This window comes from Phocoena sinus, chromosome 16, assembly GCF_008692025.1.
Source record: "Phocoena sinus isolate mPhoSin1 chromosome 16, mPhoSin1.pri, whole genome shotgun sequence".
Classification (NCBI taxonomy): domain Eukaryota; kingdom Metazoa; phylum Chordata; class Mammalia; order Artiodactyla; family Phocoenidae; genus Phocoena; species Phocoena sinus.
In genome coordinates this window covers 15,141,978-15,156,473 of record NC_045778.1, presented here as the reverse complement: position 1 = coordinate 15,156,473, position 14,496 = coordinate 15,141,978, and the positions used below count along the sequence as shown (strand labels likewise).

The window sequence follows — 14,496 nt, the reverse complement described above, 5'->3', positions numbered from 1 at the left end:
ACCCTAGCACCGAGAGCCATCCCAGACAAAATGTAAATGAATGGATGAGGTTGTGTTCCAATAAAATTTTATTTATAGAAACAGGTGGCCAGTGGGCCATGGTTTGCCAAACTGTGCCAGCCTCTTTTAGACTCCTTACAAGTATGTTGATGTGAAACCAGAAACAGTGTTTGCATCTACTAGGACCATTCTCCTGTCTCTTTATACACTTTATTTTCCTAAGGGGCACCATCTGTTACTATCATTCAAGGAACGTTCTTAATAACAGTCCCATGTTTCGCATTTTGTATCAAAATGAAAGGCGAGTGTATTTCTTCATAGTAAACTTATCTTGTTGCCACTCTTCCCAGCAAACTGGAAAAACAGGTCAATGCTGGCAGATGTTGGCATCAGGAATACCAGCAAGGTCTCTGCTATCTGTCACCCGAGGGTGATGCCCAGATACACCCTCAGTAGGAAACAAAAGACCCCACTCTTTAAGGAGGGTGTCTCGCTTTTCAGTCAGCTCTGAGAATCTCATAGATGTTAAGTTGCCACAAAAGAAAAAGTAGAGGTCAGCTAAAAACCCAAGAAGAGTAAGTGAAAAGCTCCATAATTAATAAATAAATGACAGTACATGGGCCAGATGTTCTTCCCTCCACGCTCCAGGCAAATATGGAGCTCGCCACACCAAACGGCCAACCTCATGTTCCCTCCTCGTTGCCACGTTCTACAAGAGGCCTTTGATGGTTGTTAAATGTAACGGCTGAGCTGCTGAGCTATTTTAATTGTCAAAGGGGGAAGTACGAAGGGTCAAGCTGCGAGTTCAAGTGAGCCCACGGGGAATGTGTACATTCCAATATTCGTTACATCTCCCGATCTAACGTCTGAGAGAAGAGGATGATTGCCCAGGAAATGGTACGAATTAAAATGTCCCACACATTCAACAAGGTTTTCCATTTCAGATTTCTGACCCCTCTTATTCTTTCCCTTCAGAGTCTCCTTCCCAAGCGCTAAGAACATAAAAGGCCTCACTTATTTACTAAAGGGGAACCTCTCCTCTAAGAACATAAAAGGCTACATTTATTTATTAAAGGGACACAAACGCCTCCTCTGCAAGGGTCTTCTTTATTGTTTATTCTCTCAAATGGACACACTAGTTTAATATCTTTATAGAGTCCTGGAAAAAAATTAAACTTCCTGCACAGCTCAATCAACTGGGCCTCTAGATAAGATTTTAATTTTTAAAGATCAGTGGAAGTGGGATGAAAACATTTTTCCATATAGGATTTCTTCTTACAGTATTTTCAAACTTTAGTACTTGGTAACATTATATTAAGGCAAGCATCCTGGGAAACTTTATATTGTCATCATTTTTCACTGTCAAATTTCAGATTGTTGAGTCTAAAGTTCTGATGAAATCTATCATTTAACGGCTCTTTAAAATCATAAAATCACTCCAGTTCTAATCTGTCTTGCTCTCTGGCCTTTTTTGAGTGCTTACTATGTAGCCAGGCTCTATTCTAAGCCTTGTTTGGGCCCTATCTCATTTCATGCTCACAACCCTAATGGGGCAGGTTATTACTCTATGAGGGAGGAGGAAACTGAGGTAGAGAGAGGATGGGTAACACATCCAAGATCACAAGATCATGTCCAGGTTATTAGTAAGTGGCGAGTCTGGAATTTGAACCCAGGTAGTCTCACTCGATGGCTTGTGGTTTTAAACACTGTATTTTACTGACACTCATAAAAATATTAAATTGATAGTCAAAACATACTTCCAATTAAAGACCATATCTTATCACTAGGCATTACAAAACCTACAGCTTAGAAATGTGATTTATCAAATGAGAAGCTGAAGATAAAACTCGGTGGTTTCCAAAGTGTAAAAGGGCTCCATTCCTTCCATTGTGTTTTGAGCAGAGGGAAGGAAACCAGTATCAATGGAGCAGCGACAGCGCGCCCTGGGCTTCACGCAGCCTACCTCATGTTCACAAGAATCATAAAGGGAGGTCTTGAGCCCCATTTTACTGTCAAGGAAACTGAAGCTCAGCGGTACGTATTTTAGTGTGTGGCTAGTGTCGGGTAGAGCTCTGAGTTGAGAACTCAGGTCTCCCACACTCCAAACCCATCTTTTAAAACCAGGAGTAGGTGTCAGTTTTGCATATAAAATAGGCTGAGGTCTTAAATCTGCAGTGATAATGGGCCACTTATTTACACTGTTAGGTCAGAAGTGCCACTGTTAAGGGAGTATGAGGTTTGTCCCTCAGTGTCTAGGGAGCTGCCTCACCCATGCAGAAACACCCAGAAACAGAAGGAAAGCACAGAGGGTGTGCACAAACCCGACCCAAAGTCATTCAGACCCCATGATCACAGGGGAGGCTCCAGGTGAGGCTGGGCTGCCACCTACTGAGCTGCATCCTGAAAGTCAGGGGGCTTCTCTTGGGGGCCAGGGGCTTCGTAAGACATGAACAGTGGTTTCTGTTCTCAGACTAGCTCCTATGTTTCTTCACTTAACATAAATGAGCCCTTTAGGGTATTATTCTGTTTCTGGATAGGACCAGGCCAAGTTCCTTTCTACCTTTATTTCACACTTCCAGGAAACATTCTCAGCATTTTAAGCTACTGAAATATGACACGGGAGCTAGTCTTCATGCTGACCTTGAGAAAGCCCAGCCTTTTGATGGTAACAGTTAATTACTAGATCTGTTGCCCCCCACCCCCCCACCCCCCAGACCTGAACACCTTACACTTGTTGAGTTCACTAAGAGCTTTGGGGTTTCCAAAGTGACTGAAGAAGTGCTAATTAAAGAATCCACATTTAACATTTTCAGTGAACCACCACCTATTTGATATTAACCACATCCTTTCACTGGATTGAGTTGTAACTCATTCAGCCTTCAACTGGGGCAGCAGGACCCGCTGAACCAGCAGGAAAGGAACGAGAGTCTAATTCCGATTTGGTCACTAACTTCCTAGGAAACCCTCATTTTCTTCCTCAGGAAAGCAAGAAGGATAATCCCTGGGGTGAGTTCTGCGAACCAAATGGGATGAAAAATATTGAAAATAATGGAAGTATCACATTTGTGAAGTATCAAAGGTATGTTTGTGATTTAAAGGGAAGAACCTATTGCAGTCTCCCTTTTTTTTTTTTTTTTTTTTTTTTTTTTTTTTGCGGTACGCGGGCCCCTCACCATTGTGGCCTCTCCCGTTGCGGAGCACAGGCTCCGGACGCGCAGGCTCAGCGGCCATGGCTCACGGGCCCAGCCGCTCCGCGGCATGTGGGATCTTCCCGGACCGGGGCACGAACCCGTGTCCCCTGCATCGGCAGGCGGACTCTCAACTACTGCGCCACCAGGGAAACCCTGCAGTCTCCCTTTTTAATGTTCCTTTAAGAATACAAGAATATAAGCCACCTGTTAATGTACTTCTGGCCTTTGGAAAGTGCTTACAGGATGTGAAAAGTCATTTGCCTTTTATCAATGGAGGCCTTTCATTAGAGAGCCAGGCTGAGAAGACTTCTCTTGTATAGGTCGGCATTATGAATGGGCTTTTACCCCAGACCTGGATTTGTGTTGGACACATTCATGACATCTTCAGAGAACTGGTAGCCTCTTCTCCATGAGACTTTTGCTATTGTTGGAAAGCCATGAAATTCTCTGTCCCTTGGAAAACAGAGTCTTGCAAAGTTAGTTTTCATGTCCTCACTGCAAGAGGGCAACCTTTGGATATTAGCAACAGGCAAATTACTTGACTTGCGTTTCCAGGCATGCACACAACAAAGTGAGTGGGTTCTTATTCTAAGAGCTCTGCTGCGTGGAGCTGCAGGAAGCTGGTACTTATCCACAGTTAGAAATGGTCTGTTTGAGGCACTTTTGAAAAAAACACAAACAGTCACACAAGTCTTGGTCATAAAGCCAAACTATCACCTGAAATGTTGCTTCCAGTTCAGCAAATGATCAGATGGTCACAGACTTGTAACCTCTACGGTAGCGTTTCATGAGAAAAGACCACTTTACGTCACACACGTCTTTTTAATGCTGTCCCGGCCCCAGATGTGGCCTGTTCATTCAGCAGGGATTTTACATCCATTTGTTGGTGCCAACAGATAAGCCCGCCATACTTCATACCTACCAGTCTCTCTCTTCTAGGTGAAGCGGTCTTTCCAGACCCACTGGAAGCAGACAAAGCAGGACTGTAATCCAAGACTCCGAGAAGAGCAGGGTGTTTAAACCAGTCCCCGGGAGCTGACTGCAGCATGACATTCATCAAGTCACCATTGAAACGAATGACGGAAGGATGACCCTCCTTCTGGTAAAGATTCTAAATGGCAGTGCTGGTGCAAGTCAAGTGGAGAAGGTCACTCAGAAAACCCAGGCTTCACTACTGTCCCTTCTGAGAAGGGTAAGTCAGTGAACAGCAAATACAGACTGCAGTTCTCTTCAGTTTTGTGGGTCCGAGTAGGAGTCCTGAGCTGCCTTCCACGGAGGGAGATGGTAGAGGTGCTGTTCTTTCAGATCAATTGTATGAGTTCTGTAAAACTCCCAGAGGCATTCTTTGGTGGTGGCTCCAAATGACATGAGAAGGAGCTTCCTCCTGCTGGGCTCAGGTGCAGAACATGCCGGGATAAACACGTGATGTCACCTTAGAGGCACGGGGCAGGGCGCCAACACAAGACCTTGTCAGGACAAGCTCTGCTGAATGCCACGATCCTAAAACCCTCTCAACTCCATTCTGCAGTATCTTGCAAGCCATGTCACAGGGAACAAACTGTTCCCGCTGACATCCTTCAAGACCACAGAAGTCGAAGCCCTAGATAGGTAGTTGTAGGGCCAAGATGTCCGAATTACTAGAAAATTCATTTTTGGTATCCGCACAGACTCACTTGGCAGAAGGTTAAAGGAACAGAACAAAAATAACTTTAGGGAAAAACAGATTTGTTTTTAGCCAGAAAACACACATTTCTACTGGGTGGTCTCTTTTTAACCCCTTGCAATCTTGGAAGCATGAAGAAATTTTAACCCATAAGTCCTCAGAACTTCCTGATGAAATAATCCTTGAAGATAAGCTACAGAATGTGAATGTCTGAGATTTGCTTCTTTTCACTGGGAGAAGAGGAGGCCATGGCAGAAAAATAGTAGATGGTCAACAGAGAACTGAATTCATGTTTTCCTACTTTAGGATCTTCCAAATTCACTAATAATGCTCCCATTTTCGTAAGCTTAGTCCTTGGATCTGGAAACGTGGTATCAGTTGAAATCCGGGCTTCAATTCAGGTCCTAAAGGGGCTACTGCTGTCTTTGGCACAGAAACAACACCTAAACGCAAACACCCCATAAACGGAATCATGGAAACACGATCCAAGCCCACAAAAGTAAAAAAAAAAAAAAAAAAAAAAAAAAAAAAAAAGATAAGCCTAAAAATATGAAGCGACACTTCACCCTTCATGGTGCTAAATACTTCAGGCATGCACTTTCCAGATTCCAAAGAATGCTTAGGCCCCAGGGCCTGAAAAAGAGTCTAGAATTTGGACTTTCATTCTGCATCAAGAGTGATCTTTAAAAACATGTAAATCTATATATGAGTATATGTATACACGTAAGTACTGGGCTACGTGTCTTTAATTCTAAGGTAAATTAGAGGTGACTTTGAAAAACAAGTAACTTGAAAAAAGATTAATTCTAGCCATTTCTAATTTCATCCTCTGTTAACCGCTGAAACATATTTAGACGAATACATTCAGAAAGAGGATGGTTCAGCTTGTCTATTTTTGATACAAGCAGAGTAAACCATGTCATTGTGTCACCTACTATGAAATCTCAGCCTCAATGACGTGGGCGCTTAATCATCTGTCCTTTACCCAACAGGCCAAACAGGGAGGTGGGAAGTCTTTCTGCTGACTAATCAAAATGCCTGCACTGCCCCTCCCCCACCCCCACCCCCACACCCCCCCCCCCCCCCCCCCCCCGGCGGAGGGGAGGGTGGGGAGGGGAGGGGAGGTGGCGGGAACAGGAACAGCAGAGAGCTGTGAATAGCAAAGTCAGACTCTGAATTGAAAACTGCCACCAAGACACAGGAGCAGAGAGAGAAAGAGAAGAGGGGAAAACAAAAAGACGCAGCAAAACGAATACCACGGAGCCGAATGACTGTACCTTGGCAACGGATTTGCCATCGGAATTGTTGTTGGAATCTTTACCACCACTGAATGAATCTCTTCTCTGTGGGCATGGTTTCTTTTTGCGTGGTCTGCCTTTAAGATTTGGCGCTGAAAACAAATGGAGAACAGATGAGATACATTTTCATTTGCGTGGGTTTCCTTATGAAAAACCAAGGATGTTAAAACTCCAGTGGCGCCCTCTAATTGTTCAGAGAAACATACACATCTGTGGTAGCCAAGCCTCCTTTTAGGTGTCTCTCTCTGAAAGGCTGCCTCTTGGTAGACTGTACACTTCTGTCCATGTTCCCCAAAGCTCATCTATTACACTTGAACGTGTCTAATTAATATAAATAAAATGAAGCCCTCAGCTTTAAAGGGTTAGGATAAGGAAAATGCACTTCCCCACTGTTATCAAAGAAACACGTTGGGCTGAAAGACAGCCCTGAGCCTGGCTCATTCTTTGTTTTTTGTTTTGCATCTTGTTTTCAGAAACCCAAATGATATGCCAGCCCATTATGGTATCATAGTAATGTAACGTTTGAAAACATCTCTCTTCAAAAGTGGAGACGTGAGTGTTTTCTCAAAGTATGATACAAATAAGTAAGGAGAGAGCTGTAAAAAAAAGAGGCATTCAAAATAACAATCTGAAAAACATTATCCCATGTATATTTACTATTAATATTGCGACCAGCATGCTTCAAATCTCAACAAATCTGGCAGATACATTTAAGTCAGCGTGTTCTCTTTTCCTTTTCAATATATATATATTTTTTATGAAGATCTTGAGGGTTATTTAAAATAACTTCCAAAGATCACACTGGAGTTAGCCTGATTCCGTGGAGATTGTACTTTTTAAAAGCCATAGACAAGACACAAATCAAAGTTATATTTCATCTTGGATGCTGAGTTTGAATCCCTTTAAGATCCACACAGAAAGAAGGAGAAAAAAAAAAAAAAGGCTGCTGTTTATTGAGTGCTACGACTCTCCGGCATCAGCTTTCACATTTAACTTCATCAGTCACCGGAGTCAAGCAAAAATAAAACAAACCAACTAACCGACTAGCCCTTGAAGAATTCCAAACTAACAAATTATACCCCAAGCAATTTCTTTAGGACCTTTCAAGGTACCCACACTTCTTTATTGCTTTAAGGTATGATTATGACCATGGAAAATCTGAACAACTCAAACCCTCTGAACTGTTGTTAATCTTACTCATGTCACGCCATTAACCAGTGCTTTTAGGACACTGTACTCCTCTTAACAAACACAATTAATCCCACTAATTTGATTTTCTACTGTGGGTAACAGTCTTGCTGTTGACAAACCACAATAAAGCAGAGCTGCCTTTACGATCAGGCAAAAGTTTAAAAAGTGGCTTTGGGGCTCAGACTACCCCCCCTTCCCAAATCCGTTCTCCTCTCATTTCCCCAAAACGTTTGTCTTAAAGTCCATCTCAGAAAGCCAGCCTGGAATCATCAAAGGTAAACAAACTCACAAACAAAAATATCAAGCAAAGAGAAAGCGCTGATTACCCATTCCAGTCGACAGACATCTGCCTGATGTCTGTGCGCGTGAAAGCTACAGCATGTGACTGCTTCCCGGCCCTGTGTCCCTGAAGTCTCGACTTGACTTGGTGTGGATGTCAGCTTCCCTCCGAATGCGAGCTGCGAGGCTCAGCGCTCTGCTTACAACTCCCCTCCCCCGGCAGCTCCATTACTCATGTAAACACACAGCAGTGACTAGCACGGGGGTGTGTGGGATGAGCTCCGAGGACTTGGCTTGAGTTGCCAGACTGGCAGGCAGGGCTTGCCTCTCTCTGAGACTACCACACGGGGTTGGTGATTTCATCCGGCCTGTTTTGTGGATCCTGGCCTCCTGTTCCCCTGTCAGAGCCCGATGCCACCTTCCTTCCAGGCTCGGCCTGGAGCCAGGGCGGGGACCATTTTGGTTTGAGGACGCAGTGTAGCACAGAAGTGTTTCCACAACTGACCCAAGGGCTAAGACTTTAATGACCGCGAGGGAAGGATGTACTTTCAAGTCCCTTATCATAATAATAGCAGAGCAGAAAGCTGACAGAAACCCACAGAACTTGGGGTAGGTCTGAGGCATTTCATTAAAAGGAAGAAAACAATCTTGCCTCTGTTCTAAGACTTGTTACTGTGATCGTTCCTTCCTAACATGTTGGCAAAAAGCATTTAAACCTAAAAGGCATTTATTTCCAGAAAAGCTTTCAAATCCCAAAGGCCTTTTAGATAGAGAGAACTTGCACTGAACAGGCTGTTTTGAATAAAGGCAAAGGTTCCGGGAACTGACAATAAGTCATCCCCAAATCGGGTCTATTTTCTCCATTCTTTGAGCTGCTTTCAGAACCCAGAGAGGCACATGTCCTTCCCCAGCAAATTCTGAGAATTGCAAATTTAGAACAGACTAACACCTAACAGTCTGGTCGCACAAACTTGAACTCTAAGTGGAATCTGATCCAGAGAAAAAGGCTTTTGTCCCTAAGAAAGGCAAGTACACTGATGTTTCAGGCATGGTTAGGTAAATCTCACCAGTCACTAAAGCCTCAAACTCAAATACCTCTTTTAGTCTCCCCTCTGAACTTCTTTTCTGACCTTCTCTGATGGAAAGTATCACTGTATTATTTGTACTTTAGCTGTGTCTCATAGCTTATTATTATACGAAGTTGGAGAGTCCTTAAGGGCAGGACCATGTTAGATTGATTTTTCTCTGCCCCAGTATCCATCCAGGGGCAGCACTGCCTAATATACTGTTGCATAATCAAGTGACTAGTGGAAATACAGGTGCCCACATAGGCCTCCTTGGTGTCAGGAGCTGGGCCCGCCGACCTGACCACATGTATGCCCGTCACACTGGGCACCTGAAAAACGGCACTCACCTTTCCTGCTTACCTGTGAGCTCTGGGAGCACACACCAGTGACTTGAGTTTGCTGTGGGAAATGAGACAGGAAACCTACAGCCTTTGGTTCCTGCTTAGGGTAATTGTATCTGGCATCTCAGTGGGACCATGATTGTCCCACATGCAATGAACAAATGCCCTGAAGAGCGGACGTTCAGAGTCCTGGGGGAATGGAGCGTGCAGGACTCCGTGTGGGGTGGGAGCCCCCGTAATACAATTGGAGATTTTTTGGATCCACAAGACCCCAGGTGAATCTTTGGGACCGAAAGGCTGGCTTTTGGGGAGAGCAAATATTCTTGTCCCCAGATTACATCTGTATATCCTACAGGGTCAAGAAGACAAATCATTTGCTAGGCGGGTGAATGAAAACAAATGCTTTATGGTGTGGTGGAGTCAGGGGGGCGTGGCTCTGGCCTTTAACTCTTCCCCACCTCCTCCTAGCTGACCTGGACCCACCTAAACCTGCCCTCTCCTTGCCAGCTAAGGGCCACACACTTCCTGAGAGAACCCAAATCCTAGAACTCCAGACGCACACCAGCTCCCGTGCTTCAGATGAGAGCAGTCTCTACCAACAAAGCCATTCTTGGAAGCCAGCAATACATTTACTGACAGCATATCTGGTGCTGGTGAGTTGTACTTCAAAAAAAAAATACATGTAGTGTATTTTAGTGTGAAGCAGTAAATGCACAGTTACTTTGATATGTGTGTATATCCACTGGCCAACCCTGGCCTGGCTCAGAGAGTTCAGTCAAAGCCCTCTGCACGAATGTTTTCAATATTATTCACACATAATAATAATAGCTGATGCTTACGGCGCACTTTTTCTTGCCAGTCAGCACTCTGCATACAGTAACTCATTTAAAACTCAAAACAAGCCAACAGGAAGGCACAAGTAGTATCCCCATTTTACAGACCAGGTAACTGAGATAGAGTGAAATTACTTTTTTCTTAGGTCATACCACTGGTTACTGGTAGCAGAAGGCTTCCAGCCCAGGCAGCCGGACATTGTCCAGAGCCCCTGCTTTAAGGAACTTCTCTCTAACAGAGGACATACACACTGTGTCTCATAATGAGGTATCTATATTATTAACTTGGGCTGGCAGTCTCCAGGGAGCTTTCCCCGAATGAAAAAACTCTCAAATACCACACAGCACGAGGGCGCTGCAGCCCATCTCAGGCACCGCACAGTATCCTACAGCCCTGAGGGCGAGCAGGGTCCCCATCAGTTAAGTCACAGGGTGCCAATAAAACTTAGAGCACCAAGTACATTACCCCCTTGCAGTGAGCCACTGACTTAACTCTTCTGCCTAATCGGTGAAAGATCTCTGTGGTTTTTTAAAACAAATCTTCCCTCTCTGATTGCCCATCTGTTCCTCTTACTCAGCGCCATGAAATTAACAAGTATTCACCATTGTGACCTCACAGCTATTTCTATAGGTGTTAATCCCAGGAGAATCGGCACCCACCAGTGCCCCAGGCTACTTTGACATCTGACCCATGTGTTTTGTTTTTTCCTTTTCTTAAAAACTCCTTCAACTATTACTGAATCAGTCTTTTTTTTTTAAACAGTATAGCAAAACATGCTTTGTGTTTTGTTTTGTTTTTCTTAAAGAGTCTAGAAGCTCAGAGTTGCAGGCGTTCATGTGCGTATTTACTTCACTGTGGGTTCTGACAAGTTATGTGTCAGGGCAGCACAGGTGTGGGAAACTTTCATCTTGCAATAATAATAAAAACAAAGGAAATGTAACCAGTTACTGGCAAAGTAAATTGCTTTTGGCTTAAATGTTCCTGTTTTTTTTCCTACTGTGTTCTTCCTGTCATGACCGTCTCTTTTTTTTTTTTATAACATTTATGCTCTTGGAAATGCCATGAAGATAAACTGCTATAAAAGCTGGATTGACTCATCAGTTAACAACTCTTTCTTCTCGTTTTGCAGAGAGGATTTTGTTGCCAGCACAGCAACATGTTCTCTCGAGAAATTCTTTGTGAGCTTCCACTCAGAGATAGGACTTGCTTGTTGGTAGGGACTGGAATTAGGGGAATGGAAAACCAGGCATCATTTTCCTAAGAGTTTGACCCCCAGGGTCAATGTCTAGAGGAAGCTGGCAGAGCGTTAACTCATTTGATTTGCGTGTGTGTGTGTGTAAAACACTAAACACAAGTCAGAAAACTAAACGACACCGATTGAAGGATTATGGACTGGCAAACATTGCTCTATGCGTGGTGTGCATCACTGATAATACTTTGCATTTCTTTAATGCCTTTCCTCTGAGCATCTCAATTCTTTTGGTACATTGTCTTTACAGACAATAATCTTAAAATACTCTGGCAAGTTTCAGCATGGAGCATTGCTCCTGCTGGGGGGGGAAAAAAAAAAAACCTATCCTAATTTAGTTATCATTTATTGTGTTCTATTTTCAATGTTTCCCTTTTGACTCCTTAGAAACTTCCTCTTGCACTACAACAAAAATAGGATGAGTGTTTTTAAAGTTATTAACGTATGAGTAAAAGATTTAGAAACCGAGAATGGCAGAAGAAGGCTTGATCAAAGCCACTCCTGAAATTTATGGGTGTAATAAAAGAAAGGCATTTCACAGATAATCTCTTACAGAATTTGAGTTTTCAAATACTTGGAAAAAAAGAAAAGAAAAACAGAAGCTCTCAGCTCTCCTGCTGGCTTTAACTTAAAGCCAACATTTTTACTTTTAAATTCATAAATGATTCCCTGAAATTTTATTTCAAATCCACGGTTACATTCCATATACTCCCCGCTCCACACCTCACAGAGCAAGGCCAGAAAACTGCAGCCGCTGGTACTCAACATCCGATAATTGGTTGAATCTTTCCATGAATTCACAAAGAATCAATTATATATAGATTTAAGAACATGCAAGTTTACTTTTATTCTGTTCGCCTATAAATAATTTCCCACACCCAGCAGAAATGTTTGAGAAGCAACTGTGCTGTATGAGAGATGAACACACCGGACCATTAACAAGCACAATTCCATCCTGAGGGGCTTGCTAACTTAAATGATGACTTTAAAGCAAATAGGCACAGTTTAAAAAAAGCTGCAAGAGTGTTATCATTTTCTCTCATTGTTCTGACAGTTTCCTATTTAAGAGTAATTTTTTCCCTCAAATAAAGGCATTAAAAAGATGAGTCCAGACTTGCAAGCTGAGACCAGAGCCAGCCTCAAACGCCCTCACTCTCAAATGCCACCAAGACGAGGCAGCCCTGCACAGGGACCAAGGGGTGTGCCCCAGGGGAGTGGTCACACTCACTACTTTGGATGTCACGGCTGCTTTGAGTTTCCAAGGTTGCTTTAGCCCAAGCCATACCTTGATGTTGCTTCAACCACCCGTGCCTATTAACTACAATTTAGCATTTCCAATGAACTGTGCTCTCACTGAATCCAGGTCCTCTCCTACCACCTGTGGAAGGGTGCACGGTAGTGTTATTAGAAAGAGTGTGGGGGAAAAAAAATGAAGCAGGCTTTCTATGAGGTCAAGCCACTTAGGCTCTTTGTCACTGAGATCCCCAAGAATCACTAATGAGAGTGGAATGTATCACTGCATTTGTCATACCTGGACTGGTCAGGCAACTTTAGTCCAAAACAGGGGTGGACTTCATTGACTGCTCAACAAACCATGCAAGTAAACACTTTTGTAATGCCTTCCAAATATGTCCTGTCTTACTCACTCCTTGTTTCGTACTTGCGAATGCTCGAGCAGTTGTTAATGCCTCTGATCAAAGTCTTAGTAATTTCATAGGCATGTGATTTGCATAGCTATTTCCTGATCCGCCTTCTCTCTGCCCTGGAGGTCTTCATTTCTCAGAAACACTTAACAACACAGATTATTTTACTTCTCCCCTTCCCCCAGCCTATAAATGGAACTTGACTTGCTAGCTCATCTGTATTGCTAATTGGTTTGAAAGCATGTGACTCCATGCATTCTTGCCATTAATACACAATCAAACCTCTCTTTTAGTCAGTTTTTAACCAGCAGTGATGGGCAGATCTCTATCTTTATTTCCCCTCTGTGTCTTGAGGAGGGAGACAAATTTAAATGGCCAAATGTTATCTTATATCATTTCAAAATGATGTAGGGAATTCCAAAGGCATTCAGAAATGTTCTAGAAGTCCATGATAGGCCTGTCTAAAAAGGCGCTGGCAAAGAAGAAAGGGATTATGGTTGCTTTTCACTACGACTTGCGGAGTCAGAGGGGGAATCGGGGAGCTAAATTGAGGTCTAGAGTGAGGAGAGATTCTGGGTTTTCAGAGGACTGACTCTTTAAGGAGAGAATTCTGGAGGAGGGGAAGGAGACTGAAGCCAATGCCAGGCCTTTCAAATTTGGGTCTGTTCTGATTACTCACAGCATCCTCCAACCATCATCACAGTATCCTTTCAACCATCTCAGATGAAAGATCCCCTTCAGGACCCTGGTGGCTCACAGCCACTCTGCAAATGCTTATTTGTCTTTGGGGTAATGAAGTCTATAGGCCATGGCCTCAGGAACCTGTGGAAAGACTTTGGCCTTAGAATTCCAAATATTTTGTAAAGAGACATCAGGGCAGCATGGATGCCTGAGGGCTTCGCTTGGATCTTAAGGTACAGGAGGCAGCACCGTGTAGGTGCTCAAGGCTGCGCACAAAGGGTCCGTTTCCTCCCCAGCTGCAAAGTCTTGTCGAGAAGTCACAAACCCAGCCAAAGCAAAAAAATGGACTCTCAAATACTATCGTGGCTCAAACTTCACTTTCACATGTATCTGGCAACTCATTTCTCCTGCTGTTCTTCTCCCCAGATGCCAGGTACCCACCAGCCATTTCCAAGCCCCAGGAGCCCCAATTAATGAAGATCCTGCTGGATGTTGAGGGGGAAAAAAAAAACCCGCATCAAAACTCCTACAATTAGAACAAGTGTGTCGTCTCAATGCTCACTATGTACTCTTTCTTAAGATTTTGAAATAACTCATGTTTCCATTTTTTGAAAACCATTCAGTATACACAGATTTCGTTTTTCTTAGTATGATTATCTACAATACCAATAGAACATTAACTTAAGATACTTGTCTATTTTTTTCTTAGGCTATTTAAGGATCCACTCTGGAAATGATTTTTTAAGGACATTTTGATTTCTGTAATTTATGAAGTTTATAAAGATAGGACTTGGGCTTCCCTGGTGGCGCAGTGTCCGCCTGCCAGTGCAGGGGATGGACACGGGTTCGAGCCCTGGTCCGGGAAGATCCCACATGCCGCGGAGCAGCTAAGCCCGTGCGCCACAACTACTGAGCCTGCGCTCTAGAGCCCGCGAGCCACAGCTACTGAGCCCGCTTGCGTAGAGCCCATGCTCCACAACAAAGAGTAGCCCCTGCTCGCCGCAACTAGAGGAAGCCCCCCCCCCACCCCGCACAGCAACGAAGACTCAACACAGCCAA

General features: G+C 43.7%; 1 protein-coding gene across 3 annotated transcripts in view; it reads right to left on the bottom strand.

The window, feature by feature from the left end:
* The window catches only part of ARID5B (AT-rich interaction domain 5B), a 188,691-nt gene that overhangs the window by 39,343 nt on the left and 134,852 nt on the right, over positions 1–14,496 (bottom strand). For 2 of the 3 annotated variants that reach the window (XM_032609231.1, XM_032609232.1), the window contains one exon: positions 6,132–6,244. In XM_032609231.1, coding sequence (XP_032465122.1) covers positions 6,132–6,244 — 113 coding nt within the window. Of the gene's footprint in view, positions 1–6,131; positions 6,245–7,669; positions 8,111–14,496 lie in introns of those variants that run through there. The other variant, XM_032609233.1, reaches the window with a different exon arrangement.